The sequence below is a fragment of the Dryobates pubescens genome, chromosome 6 (assembly GCF_014839835.1).
Source record: "Dryobates pubescens isolate bDryPub1 chromosome 6, bDryPub1.pri, whole genome shotgun sequence".
Classification (NCBI taxonomy): domain Eukaryota; kingdom Metazoa; phylum Chordata; class Aves; order Piciformes; family Picidae; genus Dryobates; species Dryobates pubescens.
The window spans coordinates 46,497,174-46,514,036 of record NC_071617.1 but is presented as its reverse complement, the minus strand read 5'-3'; the positions used below and the strand labels follow the sequence as shown (position 1 = coordinate 46,514,036).

The 16,863-nt window shown below is 44.1% G+C and overlaps 1 protein-coding gene across 2 annotated transcripts in view; it reads left to right on the top strand.

Moving 5' to 3' along the window:
* TTC7A (tetratricopeptide repeat domain 7A) overlaps nucleotides 1-16,863 on the top strand; it is a 235,259-nt gene that overhangs the window by 26,222 nt on the left and 192,174 nt on the right. For both annotated transcript variants that reach the window (XM_054162437.1, XM_054162436.1), the window contains 4 exons: nucleotides 445-566; nucleotides 9,208-9,286; nucleotides 12,051-12,211; nucleotides 12,642-12,705. In XM_054162437.1, coding sequence (XP_054018412.1) covers nucleotides 445-566; nucleotides 9,208-9,286; nucleotides 12,051-12,211; nucleotides 12,642-12,705 — 426 coding nt within the window. The remainder of the gene's footprint in view (nucleotides 1-444; nucleotides 567-9,207; nucleotides 9,287-12,050; nucleotides 12,212-12,641; nucleotides 12,706-16,863) is intronic.

Genomic DNA, 16,863 nt, shown 5'->3' with positions numbered 1-16,863 from the left:
GGGGAGAGGCCTCGAGCACAGCCCTATGAGGAGAGGCTGAGGGAGCTGGGATTGTTTAGCCTACAGAAGAGGAGGCTCAGAGGAGACCTTATTGCTGTCTACAACTCCCTGAAGGGAGGTTGTAGCCAGGTGGGGGTTGGTATCTTCTCCCAGCAACCAGCACCAGAACAAGAGGACACAGTCTCAAGCTGCACCAGGGGAAGTTTAGGCTTGAGGTAAGGAGAAAGTTCTTCACAGAGAGAGTTGTTAGCCATTGGAATATGCTGCCAGGGAGGTGGTGGAGTCCCCGTCCCCAGACGTGTTCAAGAGGGGTTTGGATGTGGCGCTTGGTGCCATGGTTTAGTAGCCCTGAGGTGTTGGGTGACAGGATGAACTTGATGATCTCTGAGGTCTTTTCCAACCTTACTGATTCTATGATTCTATATTTCTTTCCTCCCCTCACAGACCTTAAACAACACACATTCAAGGAGTATCAAAAGCAGCAATGTGACTTACTCTGAGTTTGAACTGTCCTACTTCCTGGAAGCAGCACTACAGAGTGCCTATGTGACTCATCTAAAGAAGGGGTAGGTGGATGGAGATATTAATAAAAATAAAGTAGCATGTTTTGTTGCAAAACAGATGAAGGCTTACTTCTTCGTGTTCTCTTGTGACTCTTGCTGCTGGCTCATTTCATGTCTCCTCAGTGTTGTTCCCTCCCTCCTATTTGTATTTATCTTTCTCTTAAGTCCTAAGCCTTGTTTTTCCAGGCCCACAAATAGGGTGGAGTATGGAGCAATTTTTTCGTCCTGAGTCAGCTCTGTTCCCTGTGGAGGCAAGGAGAGTTTGACTGCAAAGAGGGAGTGGGATTTGTGCTGCTGTGTGCTTTTAATGTGTTTAGCCACAGGGCCTGGTTTAAAGCTCAGTGAAGTCTTATGGGTAGGTGTATTTTTTTCCCCCATTTATCTACTTGCTTGTTTGTTTGCTTAAGGTCTTAAATGTCTTGGTCAACCCTCCAAATCTATGTAGTTTTACTAGAGAGGATGCTTATGGGAACAGTGCTCCTCCAGGATATTTATTAAGCCTCTGAAGTACAGCTCCCAGTGAACCTTGGAAGGGCAGAAGATCTGGTATCTGCAAGCCTACAGTGAATTTCACCTGAAGAAAACCTTTTCAAGAACAGTAATAACAGGCATTGTAAATACCCACTTCCAAAGGCTGCTGGTGAAGGCACACTGTTCCCTAAATCAGACCATGTCTTCATAATCAACTCTCTCTCCCCCCAGCCTCGTTGCCCTTCTCTGGACACATTCAAGAGTCTCAATGTCCTTCTTAAATTGAGGGGCCCAGAACTGGACACAGGACTCAAGGGGTGGCCTAACCAGTGCTGAGTACAGGGCACAATGACTTCCCTGCTCCTGCTGGCCACGCTGTTCCTGATGGAGGCCAGGATGCCATTGGCCTTCTTGGCCACCTGGGCAGTGTTAGATGATAGGTATGTAGTTTTTCTGGATGAGTTGGTGTTTGACCAGCTGTGGCACAGCCATTCTCATGACAAACAAAAAGCTCAGCTCTTGCCATCAAGAGGTCATTAACTATGTAATCAAATAAAATCTTGTTTAGAACATATGGCTCTGATGTCCTCTAGGCACCTTTTGGATATCAAACTCTCTTATGTTCATTTTATTCAGTAATGTTTTACATTCAGTCTTTATCAGTTCAGCATTTCCCCTGGGTTGTTTTAGCTCTGACTGTGGGCCCTGCTTGCTCCCTTCTCATGTTATTTTAATGACAACCTTAAAAAAAAACAAACAAAACCAACAAACCCCGCCACAACCAAAACCAACCCACAAAACCCCCTAAAGCAGAACAGTTTGGAATAAAAATACATTCACTTTGTTTATATACTGAATTACTGCAGTAGTAGCAAAATGTTCTCTGTAGCGGTCTCAGTTCCATGGTTGGAAGGGGAACAGAGCCCCATGCACTCCTCACCTCCTAACGGTGCAAGTGAGAAACACTGCCACGGAAATGCAACATCTGGTGGCTTGGAAGTGAGACCAGAAGGACTCTGCAGCTTCTCTGTACCCCCAGCCGGTATTAATGTGTGGTTTCTGCCAGCAGAGGGCATAGACAGCATTGGGATATATTAAAGAGAGAAGGGGGAAGTGGGAAGAAGCTTTTCAGGATGCTTCATGTGCATCATAAATTTCTCCACCCAATACTGAATAGGGCAAATAAATGTTTTTGTTATCCTTATTGCTTCCAGTGCTTTCAGGTAGGAAATAAGCCTTGGATGATGAATGCTCAAGCTGGCAGAGGGGTAGCTCCTACCAGATGGGATGTACTTCCCCAGCAGCACCTGTCTACAAAAGGAGAATGAGTGCTATGTTCTTGTCTTGCCAGGTGGAAGAGTAGAAGTATATCAGTGGTGGTGTCATGCTTTTATTCCTTCTGGCAGCTACAGCCATGCCCCTATTGAAGCATGGTCAGGGATGTCCATTTCTCTTGTAGTGTGTAGTGGAAAGAGGGCACCAGCACAAAACAATGGTCCTGTCTCCCTTTCTGATGTCGAGCTGCCAGGTGCAATGACCAGCAAGCTTTGCATCTGTGGGAGTCCCAGATGCTTTTAAATAAGATGTTTAGTTAAAAACATTGTACTGCTGAGGACACAATTCTTGCAGTTGTTTGCCCTGCTGCATCCCAAGAAAGCTTGCTTTTATTCTGGCAGTGAACAATGTTGATGCTGTGAGTGCAGAATACAGGCAGTCACTTGCTCTTGTACTGTAGGAGGCAGTCAGTTGTCTTTCGTGTTAGCATCTGCACAGGATTTGGGTTCTATTTGTTCAGTCACTTTTGTGGGGTGTGGGGGTTTTTGGTTTGGTGTTTGTAGTTTTTTGGTTTGATTTTTTTCTTTCTGATGTGGGTGTGTGAAGATTAGGCTCATTTCTTAACTGCCTTTCAGTGTGTGGAACAACTATTACCATTTTATACTGTTATGGGGTCTTTGGTCAAGATGCTCTTAGTATTTTCTTGGGGCAAGCAGCCTTAGTTTGAGTGAAGGAATGGTTATATGTATGCTACTGTCTTAATGGCAGAAAGAGGGAGACTTACACAATTCTTTATATTCCCTTCTCCTGCCAGTTTTCTGTTGCTTAGTTCCTTTTGGAAATATTTATAGACTTCTGTTGCATGGGAACTTCAACAGTAACTGTTTCACAGTAGAATCTGATGTAGAAAGGTAGACTTGGCAATCTCTGACAGACTGATCATCTGTTCTGAGGAGCCGTAATGGCTCCCATCCTGTTCAATGTCTTTATTGATGATCTGGATGAGGGGATTGAGTCCATCATCAGTAAGTCTGCAGATGACACCAAGCTGGGAGCAGGAGTTGATCTGTTAGAGGGTAGGAGAGCTCTGCAGAGGGACCTTGACAGGCTGGACAGATGGGCAGAGTCCAGGGGCATGAGATTGAACACATCTAATTGCCATGTTCTACACATTGGCCACAACAACCCCATGCAGTGCTACAGACTGGGGCCGGAGTAGCTGGAGAGCAGCCAGGCAGAAAGGGACCTGGGGGTACTGATTGATAGTAGGCTGAACATGAGCCAGCAGTGTGCCCAGGTGGCCAAGAAGGCCAATGGCATTCTGGCCTGCATCAGGAACAGTGTGGCCAGCAGGAGCAGGGAAGTCATTCTGCCCCTGTACACTGCACTGGTTAGGCCACACCTTGAGTCCTGTGTCCAGTTCTGGGCCCCTCAGTTTAGGACAGTGAGACTCTTGAAGGTGTCCAGAGAAGGGCAACAAAGCTGGGGAGAGGTCACAAGCACAAGCCCTATGAGGAGAGGCTGAGAGAGTTGGGCTTGCTTAGCCTGGAGAAAAGGAGGCTCAGGGAAGACGTTATTGATGTCTGCAACTACCTGAAGGGAAGTTGTAGACAGGCAGAGGTTGGTCTCTTCTCCCAGGCAACCAGCACCAGAACAAGAGGACACAGTCTCAAGCTGTGCCAGGGAAGTTCAGGCTGGATGTTAGGAAGAAGTTATTCCCAGAAAGAGAGATTGGCCATTGGAATGTGCTGCCCAGGGAGGTGGTGGAGTCACCATCACTGGAGGTGTTTAGGAAGAGACTGGATGAGGCACTTGGTGCCATGGTTTAGTTGATTAGATGGTGTTGGGTGATAGGTTGGAGTTGATAATCTCAAAGTTTTTTTCCAACCTGGTGAATTCTATTTATCTTCTCTTCAGTCCTCACAATCTAGCACCTTATCCAGGACACCAGGACATTGCATCTGCTAATTTGGCAGTTATCCTTACTGCCTACTGGATAGATCCAGCTAAGCATTAAGCTTTTGTTTTGTATTGGTTTTTTTATAGCTCCCTACTTTTGTGAGACAGGCTGGCATTAGGAAACTCTAATGTGCTTTGTTGGAGTTACTTGTCTTCATGCACAGAAATCTGAAGCTTACTTCTTCAGGTGCATGAATTGCCACTTTAAGGAGTGAGTATGAATGTTTAGAGATGGAAATATGTAAAAGGAGCTGGCAGAAGCAATGTTGATGCTGTTGTTTGTGTGCTTCAAGTACCACATGCCCTGGAGAGGTGTCTGCAAACTGGCCACTTACTCATCTTGAGCTTAGTCTCTTCCATCTGGTAGCAGAATGAGTGGGGATAAACATGGGTCTTCTGGTGCCCGTGTTTTGGGGAGCTGTCATTGCAGACAGTCCCCTCTGGTTCACTATCAATGTTTTTCTCAGCGATTTGTGTGGAAACACAGGGTGTTTATTGTTGTCTGTCTTAAAGTTTTGTGTAGTGTTAACCAATCAGTATGACCCAAATGTGATACAACTGGTTTGGTTCATGGACAGCAATTAATTGTCTTGTGTTATTAGCAGGGTGGTTGAACAAACAAAACAGCTTCTCATGCCAAGCTGGACTGACTGGGCTCAACATGCCCTTTATCACAGTTTGTGCCTATGATGTTCTGTGTACTCTTTATTGCATTAGTTGCAACTGGATACTAAACTACACTTCAGCATGTTTTATTAAATGCCTCTCTTGCCACTTTTGTGGCTAAACCCAAGGCAGTTTACTGACCATGTGCTTTTCCCTACGAGTTCTCCTCATTTTGTTTTCTGGCACCTTAGCAGTGCAGTAGGGGCCCATGGACTCTTTCCAGTTCATTTAATTCCCACTTACACTGTGGCTTGAGGCAAGAGTACCTGGGATTTCCAGATGGTCTTCTAATCAAGTCCTGCAGAGGCTCAAGATTTCTTAGTTTCTGATCTAGACGAGATCAAATGGATTCACCGTGGATTGCCAGAGGCTTTATGTTTGCATCCCACCATCCTCTTATCTCCACACATTTATTTCTGTTCAAATACATACTTCAGGTTTAGTATAGGAAGGACATCTATTAATGGAAATTAAGTTCCATATAATTGCAAATAGAGCAATTTGTACACTTCAAATGAAATGTGTTCTTGGATGGCCTCCTGGCTGGGAACAGTAGAGCAGAAAGACAAACTCCTGCAGTGAGATACGTTTGCAGACTGCTGACAGGTGTCTGCTTTCATGGCTCAATAATGTTTGATAGAGTTCAAAATACAAAAGCTGCTAAACCAAATCCTCAGTCCTGTAGAACTGGTATTGTTGTCAGATGCTTTCTGAGTGAAGAGTTCAGAGTGTGAAGCAGATGGCTCTGTTGGGAAACCTAATCACTCAAGCACCTCAGGGAGGTGGTGAGTGCTTGATGCTCCTCCCATGCTGCCCATTTTGCACTCCTGCCTCCTGTTCAAGGTGTTCCTAGGCATTTATTATGGCAGTTTTTGGTTTCAATGATGACTACTTGCAGATGGGCAGCAGTTTGCCATTTCTTTTTCTCATTTGCTTTAGTATGTCAAAATTCCTTCATTTTCCTTTTTCATTCATGCCAGACCAAGGTGTCTCTGCCATGAAGCTTCACTTGGTTTATGGCCTTATCTGGAACTGAAATGCGAGGCTGGTGAGAGGCCTTGTCTCGGTCCGGAGAGGGAAGGAGACTAGTTCTTTTGAATATTCCCGTGCTGTGAAATTAATCGCACAAACGAGGCCAAAATATCAACAGCTAGACTATTTATTACATAGAGAAAATGGAAATAAGAAAGGGAGAGGGTGAAGAAAATAGAGAGAGAGAGAAGAGGAAAGGAGTTAGGGAAGGGATTATATTACCAACGGTCAGAGGTAGAGGGGAGGTTTTCAGAGTCCAAGATCCGTTGTGTTGCCCCGTGATGTTTCCAGTGTGGTGCCGTCTTCTTTCTTCTAACTTGACAGTGTTGCTCAGGTCTTTTTATACAGTTTTTTAGCCCTTAGGCAAGTGTCCAGGTGTTGGTCCCCAGGACATTGTTCTGGGAAATCATCCTTAGGTAAGCATCCAGGTATTGTCCCCCATCAAATCTTTCCAGGAGATCATAAGTATCCAGGTATCGTTCCCCAGGAAGTCTTTTTGTGTATTCATGTGAGTTTGGACAGTGGTCTGGATGGAGGGGGGGGGGGGGCCTCCGCCTCCTACCTCTCCATCTCCCTGTTTATCCACTTCTCACACATCAGGAGACAGGTGGAGAGTCCATTGACTCATCACCCTCCCTTCCTGGGGGTATCTGATAGCTAGGAATGATCTTGTCTTGAATGCGTGATGGCGGGGTCCTTGAGCTATTGTGGTAGTCCAGCTGCAGCCCGGTTATCCTTTGTTGGGGCACCTCTTGATCCATGATGTAATCACAAGGTGATTTGCATCCAGGATTGGTAGACAGGATTCCTACAGGCCTTGAGCACAAGCCCTGTGAGGAGAGGCTGAGGGAGCTGGGGTTGCTTAGCCTGAAGAAGAGGAAGCTCAGGGGAGACCTTCTTGCTCTCTACAACTCCCTGAAGGGAGGCTGTAGCCAGGTGGGGGTTGGTCTCTTCTCCCAGGCAACTGGCACCAGAACAAGAGGACACAGTCTCAAGCTGTGCCAGGGGAAGCTTAGACTCAAGGTGAGGATAAAGTTCTTCACAGAGAGAGTTGTTGGCCATTGGAATGTGCTACCCAGGGAGGTGGTGGAGTCACCATCCCTGGAGGTGTTCAAGAGGGGACTGGACGTGGCACTTGGTGCCATGGTTTAATCATGGGGTCTGTGGTGACAGGTTGGACTTGATGACCTTTGAGGTCTCTTCCAACCGTGGTGTTTCTGTGATTCCAGTGCTCTGGGACCAAAACTGTCTCTTCTGAGCACATTCTCTAGGTTTTTCATCTCTTAAGAGATTATGTGCCAAATGTAGAATTAATTGGCTTTGCAAGTGGTCACTAATCTTCCTTCTGATGCTAGCTAATAGAATTCATTGACATTGTATTAGGACAAATATCATAACCTTAAGAAGAAATCTAAGCATGCATTTTTGAGAATGATGTAGAAATGTCATGGACCATAACTCTTCTGTCTTAAGGAGCCCAAGGAAGTACAAGAAATCCCAATAGTTCCCAGTTACTGAGGAGAGCAGTTGTGCAGGTGCATTTTATTTAGATGGGGACATTTCTCAGGTTTTAGTACCTGATAGTAAATAGAGTGTAAACAGTTCTGTTGGATTTGGTGTGAGAACTACCCATGCAGAAATGCCACCATGTGCTTTCTTTCCTTTCCTCATTTAAGGTCCAGAACTGCATCTTTGTTGGGTATGTCCTTTCCTAGACCCACAGAAAAGGACCTCATGTCTTGGCCCTGTAATTGAGGAGCTTGCTAAATCACGTGGAGAAACTTCTTCTGGAATAAGCCAAACTGACAGTTAATATACCAGTGCATTGCATAGCTAGTTGTCTTTATTTCAGTGCATCATTGCTCCTTTTCAAATAGTTTGCATTTCTTTGAGTAGCTTCCACCTAGCCTTGAAAGCAAGCACTGTTTTGGCCACACCTTGACTCCTGTGTCCAGTTCTGGGCCCCTTAATTTGAGAGGGAGACACTTGAATGTCAGAGTAGGGCAGCCAGGCTGGGGAGAGGCCTCAAGCACAGCCCTATGAGAAGAGGCTGAGGGAGCTGGGGTCACTTAGCCTGGAGAAGAGGAGGCTCAGGGGAGCCTTCTTGCTGTCTACAACTACCTGAAGGGAGCTTGGAGCCGGGGTGGGGGTTGGTCTCTTCTCCCAGGCAACCAGCACCAGAACAAGAGGACACAGTCTCAAGCTGTGCCAGGGGAGATCTGGGCTCAAGGTGAGGAGAATGTTCTTCCCAGAAAGAGTAATTTGCCATTGGAATGTGCTGCCCAGGGAGGTGGTGGAGTCACCATCACTGGAGGTGTTTAGGAAGAGACTGGATGAGGCACTTGATGCCATGGTTTAGTTGATTAGATGATGATAGGCTGGACTCGATCTCAAAAGTCGTTTTCCAACCTTGTTGATTCTATGAACCATTTTGTAGTTACTCTGGTGGTACGGCCATGTCCTTAGCCTTGGAGAGCTTATGGGCTTCAAATGTATTGACTACTTCATCCGTATTGACTACTTCATCCGTTGTTTTAATCTTCCCTCTCCACATCTCATTTAGAGCTTAGACATACAGGATACCATTTGGCAACTAGTCTGCTTTAATTGCTTCTGGTGTGTGCAAAGTAATGTGATTGATTTTGTGTGTGTGTGTGAGTCTAGCCCTCTTTTATTGCAGGTTAAGCTGTGCTTAGAGTTACTGCAACTTAGCTGCCTCACAATAAACTGTTTAAACCACTGTAATTTCATCATGTGTCTGGGCCATCAGACAGAGGGCATTTAAGCACCACCTAAAAGGAATCATCATTTAATAACATCATGTAAGCTTGGTGTAATTCCAACAAGTGCAGTCTGTGTGTACGGAGGAGATTTGGATGCTTTTAGGGAGAAGCATCTGCTTTGTAAATACGAGCTAAGAAAGGCTTCCAAGTATTCCCTGTTCGTTAAATGTGACTCTCCTCTTCTCTTCAGAAGCCATCTGGAGCAGGCATGCTACAGGCACTGCCTTGCTCCGTGTCATTGTCCTGCCTGTGCCTCGGCGTGACTTGTCTTGCTGCTGCATGCTTGGTGTTAGCAATTGTTTCATCGCTTTGTTTGAATGTCAAATTCGTTGCCACGCTTTGGCACAGTGCAAAAATATTTTGTCTCAATGTGCTGTCTTTTGGGTGGGGGTTGGGATATATATATACACACATATGTATTTTTAATCTTATTTTTATATTTTCTGCTTTCTCCATAGAAATATTGTGAAAGGAATGAGGAGTCTGCGAGAAATACTCAGAACTGTGGAAACAAAAGCTACTCAGACCTTCAGAATGGTAAGGGAATTGGGAGATGGGAAGATGGGATTATCTGCTCTGCGGGAATTCTCATTATTAACCAGGGCAGTAGGACAAAAATGTATTTGTCTTCACTTGACTGGTTGCTGCCTTACCTCCTGCTTGGATTTTTGGAAGTGATGTATCAAGTGATGCCCTGAAGTCAAAGACCTGCCTGCTTCAAAACTCCTGGCCATGTGGGTTATTTCTGGGTTTGGGTTGTTTGTTTTTAGAAAAAGCCCTGGTAGAAGTGCAGATAGGTTTAATTGATTCTGCTGTCCTTAGGTGTCTTGGTTTTGTTACTGCTTTTCAGTGTGTATACATGCACTCTTTTTTGCATTTGCCTGTAGAAGCATTCAGTTCGTCTGGCTCTTGTAACAAGCAGTGCTTTGTTAGACTCAAGTGCTTCATTGCTCTTCCTGTAAAGCTCCCTTCAATACAGTACACAGTGATTGTAATTTCTATTATTATAGAATATATATATATAAAATTATATATTAAAAAATAATATATATATATAATTTTATTTATTTATTTATTAATGTTGGCATTCTGCATCCTATTATCCTAAGTGTCTCTGGTAAAGAAAACATTGAGGAAATTATTTATGTGACTGTTTTTAACTTCATTAGACCTTTAACTGGTTCTTCCTTGTCTCTCCTTCAAAAGATCTTATCCTGAAGTTACTCAGGAGGTGACAAGATCAACAACATGCAGAATGGCAGTCTTGGAAACTTTGTAGCCCTAAAAGCATTAATTTTGATACAACTGAACCTGTTTTGTGCTTACTTCAGCTTTGTTTTGTGTAAATCCTGAGAATCTTGGCAAGGGAAGTAGGCATGGGCTTGCAGAGGTTTGCGTGGGTTTTGGAGATGCAGAGTACCAGGTTCCAGGGGATAGACCAACTATGTATCTAGCTGCCACACAAATGCAGAGCTACAATCAAAGTGCAAGAGTATACTGGGTGCTTTTTTGCACGTCTGTGTGTTTTGGAAATACTGTTCCAGTGAATCTTCTTGTTGCTTTGGGGATCACTGTATATGCCCAACTGAGAATACAGATGCATACAGAAGTTTGTGCAGGGAATTAGAAGAGGTGGCTTAAACAATTGTCACAGTCCCAAGAGCTGCATCCTTTTCCAGATTGAGATCAGAGTTCAGGGGATTTTTGTCGCTCACCCGTTGTAGCATTTTGCTGAAATGAGTCTAAGCATCTGCTGTTCCTGTACCACTCCAGAGCATGGCATTCAAATGCCCCTGTCCCTGTGCAGCTGGGGAGATCTCTATAACACCCCTGAGGAATTTATCCCTTAAGGGGAAATCTGAAGGTATTAATCCAATACTTCGTCTTGGGAATTCCCTTTTACTAGAATTTTCATTTTCAGAGTTATTTTTAAAGAGCTGTCAAAGGGGGCAAAGTAAGGAATGTGCTTAATTAAATAAGTTCTTCAAGCATGAAGATGAAGCACATAATTTAAAAAAAAATAAAAAATTCCCCTCCCCCCCCCCAATTTATGAGATCACAGTGTTCTTCAAGCATAATGATGCTTTTTTTAGCCTAAGGCAGCAAAAACATAAATCAGAGTCTTGGCTTTTTCTGGTTTGTTTGCTCTTATTCAAAACAAGAGTGAAGTTAATTTACAGAGCTGCTGTACTCTGTGTTAAAATCAAAGACACCTAAAGTATTTGGTGCTTGCCTTTTGAAAGGCTTAGCAAAAATTGTACTCCTACTTCTGCATGAACCAGTAGAAATCTTTCTGTGGCTGGCATATTATTGTTCCCTCCCTTATTAAACCGTAGGAAAACAATATAGGAGAGTTGGCTCCTCAGGGTAGGACTGACTAAATAATTGCATACTGAGATGATAAAATGATACTGGCTAATGTTGCAGAGCCCTAGGCCATTTTGCTCATGCTTACTTGCTATAAAAAGCATAGAAAAGCCCACTTAGATGGCTTTCTGTAACTTGTCAGTAGGCATGCATGTCTTGGGGGTTCAAGAGAGTTGTGTGGGACAATATTTCTCTGAGGCACTGTTGTACATTTAGATTGCTTTGCCATTTGCTCGGTACACCTACGAAACCTCTCTTTCTGGTGTTTGATGAACAGCACAACACTGCTGTGGCTACATTGTAGACTAATTCAGTGATTGCTTTTGTGGTGAGGTGGATGGAATGACAGGACCTTGGATGGAACTAAAGAACTTTGCATCCAAATAAGTTATTTTTCTGAATCTGATAACAGGGACTTTGAATCCCAGAATGAATGAGGTTGGAAAAGACCTCAGAGATCATCAAGTCCAACCTGTCACCCAACACCTCATGACCAACTAAACCATGGCACCAAGCGCCCCATCCAGTCTCTTCCTAAACATCTCCAGTGATAGTGACTCCTCCACCTCCCTGGGCAGCATATTCCAATGGGCAGTCTCTCTTTCTGGGAAGAACTTTCTGCTCACCTCCAGCCTAAACCTCCCCTGGTGCAGCTGGAGACTGTGTCCCCTCTTTCTGTCGCAGGTTGTCTGGGAGAAGAGACCAACCCCCACCTGCCTACAACCTCCCTTTGCGCTGGCTGTTTCAGAGGAGGAGGGACTGCCACTGTTGATTTTTTAGCAGCTGTTGAAGCTTTTCTAGCTTTCTGAAAAGTAGTACTGTCATGTTGTTGGTCCATCTCCTTCCCAAGGTGGAACATGGGAGAGGGTGAATCTTTTGTGTCGGAGAACACTTCACTGATGGATCTTTTTCTGTACTGTTTGCTAATCTCTAGACTGCAGCCAAACAACTGGCCCAAGTACTTCTCCATTCCCTCAGTGAAGACTGTTACTGGAGCCCTTTATCTGATCCACTTCCTGAGTTCATGAGCAAGGAAGATCAGTCGTATGTTAGCAATGTTCTTTGTCGGAGGCCTGAGCTGTACACAGAAGAGAAGTAAGTGTTCTGTTTTTTTATTTCAGTTTATTGGCATGTTTATTGGAGGAAAGTGTCTGAGTATTCCTTTGTACTGCTAATTATGTCATTGAGTCATGTAATAGTTTTTTGTCTTCCTAACTCCCCATCAGAAAGCTTGATGGAAAAACAAAGCATTAAAACATGAGTGATCTTTATTGTTTTCCAAAAGGAGGAAAATCCAACCAGATAGCTTTCTTTGCTATGAAATGGAAACGACCTGTTTTTGCTTCAGTGTAGCTCAACTAGGAGCTATTGCAGAGCTTTTAATTGTGTGAACCTGCAAAAGAAGGTATTGCCTAGCAAATGAATTATGCAAGAGACGTTTCAAGTTACTGCTCCTCTTGTGAAATGAGAAAGAGGCTGATGGGATAACTCTTGACCTTCCTCAGAAAAATGTTCTCTCTTCCAGTGCATACTGCCCTCAAGACAACATAGAAGAATCCCTTCTTCTCCTCTTAATCAGTGAATCCATGGTAAGCCAAAAATTAGTTTCTAATACTAATAGCACAAAGGAATATCTGCTGTTTCCATGTCAGGTCTTCTGGTTGGTTTTGTTTACATAATCTTCTCTAGATAAAGAGAAGCAAGGATTCAGCTGCTGAGCAGGAAATGCTGTTTATTCCTTTATTAGTGACACTGCAGTTATTAACTAGAACATGAGTGAAGGGTTTTGGCGATCGTCAGGAGGGAAGTGACTGTTCACCATAGTTGCATGCAAGTTCTGACATCCAGATATATTGTCAGGAGGCAGATGTTTCCATTCAAAATATCTATGTGGATTTACAGACCAAGAATGAGAGGAAGGGAGCCTTGCCTAAAGCCAGGAATGATGATGGTATCCTCTGTTTAGCATTTGCAGGATTCTGCTTGCATTTCTTAGTCTGCAGGGTTAATATTTTAACTGGTTTAGTCTTTAGCAGTTTCTGATGCTGATGGTACAGGGAGCTTTGTCACATGCAGAAGCATCTGTAATGTACTACAGTGAAATAATTAGATTTCTTCTATTTATAACATCAGTTGCCTTAAAAAAAAAATCACCTTTAAGAGGAAGGGGAAAAGATGGTGTAAGGACAACTGCATGGAAAACTGCATGCTAGTAGTTCATCTTGTTCATGTTCTGGGAGGATGCAAGCATAAAGAAAATTTGTAAGCTATGTTTGCTGAAAATGTGTAAGGGAAGTTGCTTTGCTTTAAACACTAAGTAGTTACAGCTCAAAGTGAGATTTGAAAACCTTGGAGCATCAGTGATCCTCTTAGGATCTTTTGTACAGTTTTCAGACAGCTTGCAAAGAGATATTGTAGCAACTGTTTTTAGTTTTGTGTTTTTATTTCTGGTTCCTCTGTCACAAGCCTGTCCTCTCTCCTGCAATCTTCTTCAGATCACAGCAATTGCATATTGTTTGCTTTTAAAATTTTGGGGAAGTCTGGAGCACCCCAAAATACTAAATTGACATAAACCCCACATACTTCTGAGCATTGCTGTGGTTTGTACTTTTCAGTGCTGTCTGAAAAAGCCTCTATGGTACATATGCTTCGTGTTTTCAAGGCCTTTTCTGCCGTTAGAAGTTCTTATTGGTCACAGTGGCTGGAGAGCAGCCAGGCAGAAAGGGACCTGGGGGTACTGGTTGACAGCTGGCTGAACATGAGCCAGTAGTGTGTCTAGGTGGCCAAGAAGGCCAATGACATCCTGGCCTGCATCAGGAATAGTGTGGCCAGCAGGAGCAGGGAAGTCATTGTGCCCTGTACTCAGCACTGCTTAGGCCATACCTTGAGTCCTGTGTCCAGTTCTGGGCCCCTCAGTTTAAGAAGGACATTGAGACTCTTGAATGTGTCCAGAGAAGGGCAACGAGGCTGGGGAGAGGCCTTTAGCACAGCCCTGTGAGGAGAGGCTGAGGGGGCTGGGGTTGCTTAGCCTGGAGAAGAAGAGGCTCAGGGGAGACCTTATTGCTCTCTACAAGTACCTGAAGGGAGGTTGTAGCCAGGTGGGGGTTGGTCTCTTCTCCCAGGCAAGCAGCACCAGAACATGAGGACACAGTCTCACACTGTGCCAGGGGAGGTTTAGGCTGGATGTTAGGAAGAAGTTCTTCCCAGAAAGAGAGATTGGCCATTGGAATGTGCTGCCCAGGGAGGTGGTGGAGTCAGCATCCCTGGAGGTGTTCATAAAAGGACTGGACGTGGCACTTGGTACCATGGTTTAGTTAGTCATGAGGTGTTGGGTGATAGGTTGGACTTGATGATCTCTGAGGTCTTCTCCAGCCTTGTTGATTCTGTGATTCTAAGTGAAGACTCCAGGAGTGAGGGCTTGTAGAACACTGCATGCACTTGTATTAAAATTATAACTCATGTTAGTGGGGCTTATCGGGACCAGCCCAAGCAGGACGAAAATGCTACTGATAGCAGCGAGGCTGCTGTGCTGACCTCAAGGTTGAATAAATAAGTTTGTGTTTGCTTATTGCTGTCTTCTATGTATATACACATTTTCTGGAAGTGGATACAAGGCATTTTGATTTTGCCTGCCAGGAGTTTGCTTTAACAAAAATGCAGGACAATTGTGTAGAAATACAGCTGTGTGTAGAGATAACCATAGGAACTACAGGAACGTGTCTCACAAGTGAAAGAACACGGGGAGCAATCCGATTCTTACCTGTGTTTGCTATCCATAAATACTTTCCTGTAGTTTTACTGTTACAGTATCAAGAAGGGGAAGTTTTGTTTGATTTATGACATGAGACATCTTTTCCCTGATGGCTTTGTAGGCTAGTGAGTTTTCTCAGGCACAGGTTTGTTGTTTGTTTGAATGTTTTATTTTGTTTTGTTTTGTTTTTAAAACTTGCCCAAACTTGCAGAAAATGGGTTAACCAGGAGCAGATTTCCAGTTGAGGTCTCCCTGGTGATATAATGTTAACAACTGAATAAAACATTTTCCTTCCTGGAGAGCATGTCAGCAGCAAGCGATAATGATATGTTTCTGTAGGCCAGTAAGCAGCATAGTTAGTGCTCTTGGATTTTGGCTGGATTGTGCATTCTTTCAGTATTCATAATTATGAACCCCTTAAAATGAAAGAGAAGCATACAATTAGGTTGGCTTGCTGGGAGCTCTCCTGCTTCTCTGACATTTTGATTGCCCTGTCAGAGCAAAACTTGCCAAAAAGGTACTTTTTCTGTCTGATTTTTAAAGAGACAAAAGAGCAACCATGCCATTATAACTCTTTTGCGGGACCATAAAGCTTAACAGCTGCTCCACATGCCTGCTCTACTTGTGCCACTGCAAAGTGAGCACAAGGGGGACAAAATCGGGGGAGGAGGAATGGAAGAGTTACCAACATATGGAGGGGACACAGAGCAAAGATGTACTGCAGAGTAGCAGAAATCATCAGAGATCCTCAAAATAAATATGTCATAAATTTAATGAAAAGGAGACATGGTAGCGTTTTCAGGAACTATAGATCTGGAACACCTTTCCCCACTCTGAGACACCCACAGGTAGGGTCTAGGTCAGTGCTAGGTAGTCTGATGATAAAATTCACTCTATTTTTCTGTTTGCTTGTCTTACTAAGTTGAAGCTAAGGTCTACTTCACCAGGATCTGTGTGACTCTGTAGGAGACCCTATATGGCTTACAAGAACTGTTCCTGTAAGGAGGAGAGGGAGGAAAGAAATCACCTGTAAGGTGTTGTGAGTCTGATTCTGCATTGTAGAAAGCCTTCTCTGTTTCTTACTGATGCTGGGTTTTGGCTTATGATGCTGCTTCAGCTTTTCCTCTTATGCCTTTACTAGAAGGGAGCCACTTTGCATGTTCTGATGAAATGAGAATATCTTTAGAAGGGGTAATTAAGGGTCCTTTCCCTATTTCACTCATCCTGCCTCTAAGCCAGATGACCAAACAACACGGTAGCCTCTTTCACAGCTTTGAAGGTGCTTCTCTTTGGTACATTAGCACAATGAAAGCTTGGGGCCTGTTTCTTCCTGTCACTCTCCTGATTTTGCCTCCTGTGTTCTTTCTGTCCTATTGAAAATGTGAACCTATTTTCATAAGCTAAGGCATCTCCATAAACAATGAAAAGCATCTCAGTTGTTGAGTTTGGCAAGTGTTTCTCCTTCAACCCAGCTGTTATTTCGTCAGGGTGGTTGGCTCTAGAGTTCTCATAAGGAATCTAGTGAAACAAATCAGGCAGCCTGAGGATTACCACAGTCAGGAGTTTTAGAGGGGTTTGTGGCCTCCTGGCTAAATTCTCATTCTTTAGGCGTAGCCTGAGTTATGGCATGGATGGGCTGCCTTTGTGAGAGGAGGAAAACGCTCTGTTTCTGTGCAGGGAGGAGGCCAGCTGGTGACAGCCTTTGCAGAGCTCAGGCTGCGGCAGAATGACGTGTTCCTGTCACGTGTTGGAAAAAATGGTCTGGCCTATTCTTAAACCACTAGTCCCCTTTCTTACTGTGTTTAACCCATCAAAATTGGTGTGGCTGTGTTTGTGGGGGGTACTGAGCATATATTATGATCTGTTGCAGTGTGGTTTCCCTGCGTTGCACTGCCAGTGGCGATGGCACTGGCTCTGCCGTCAGGAATTCTGCAGGGGAGGTTTGACAGGACTAACCCTTAGATACAGTTTTGTTTACTTTAATAACTGTTCTCAG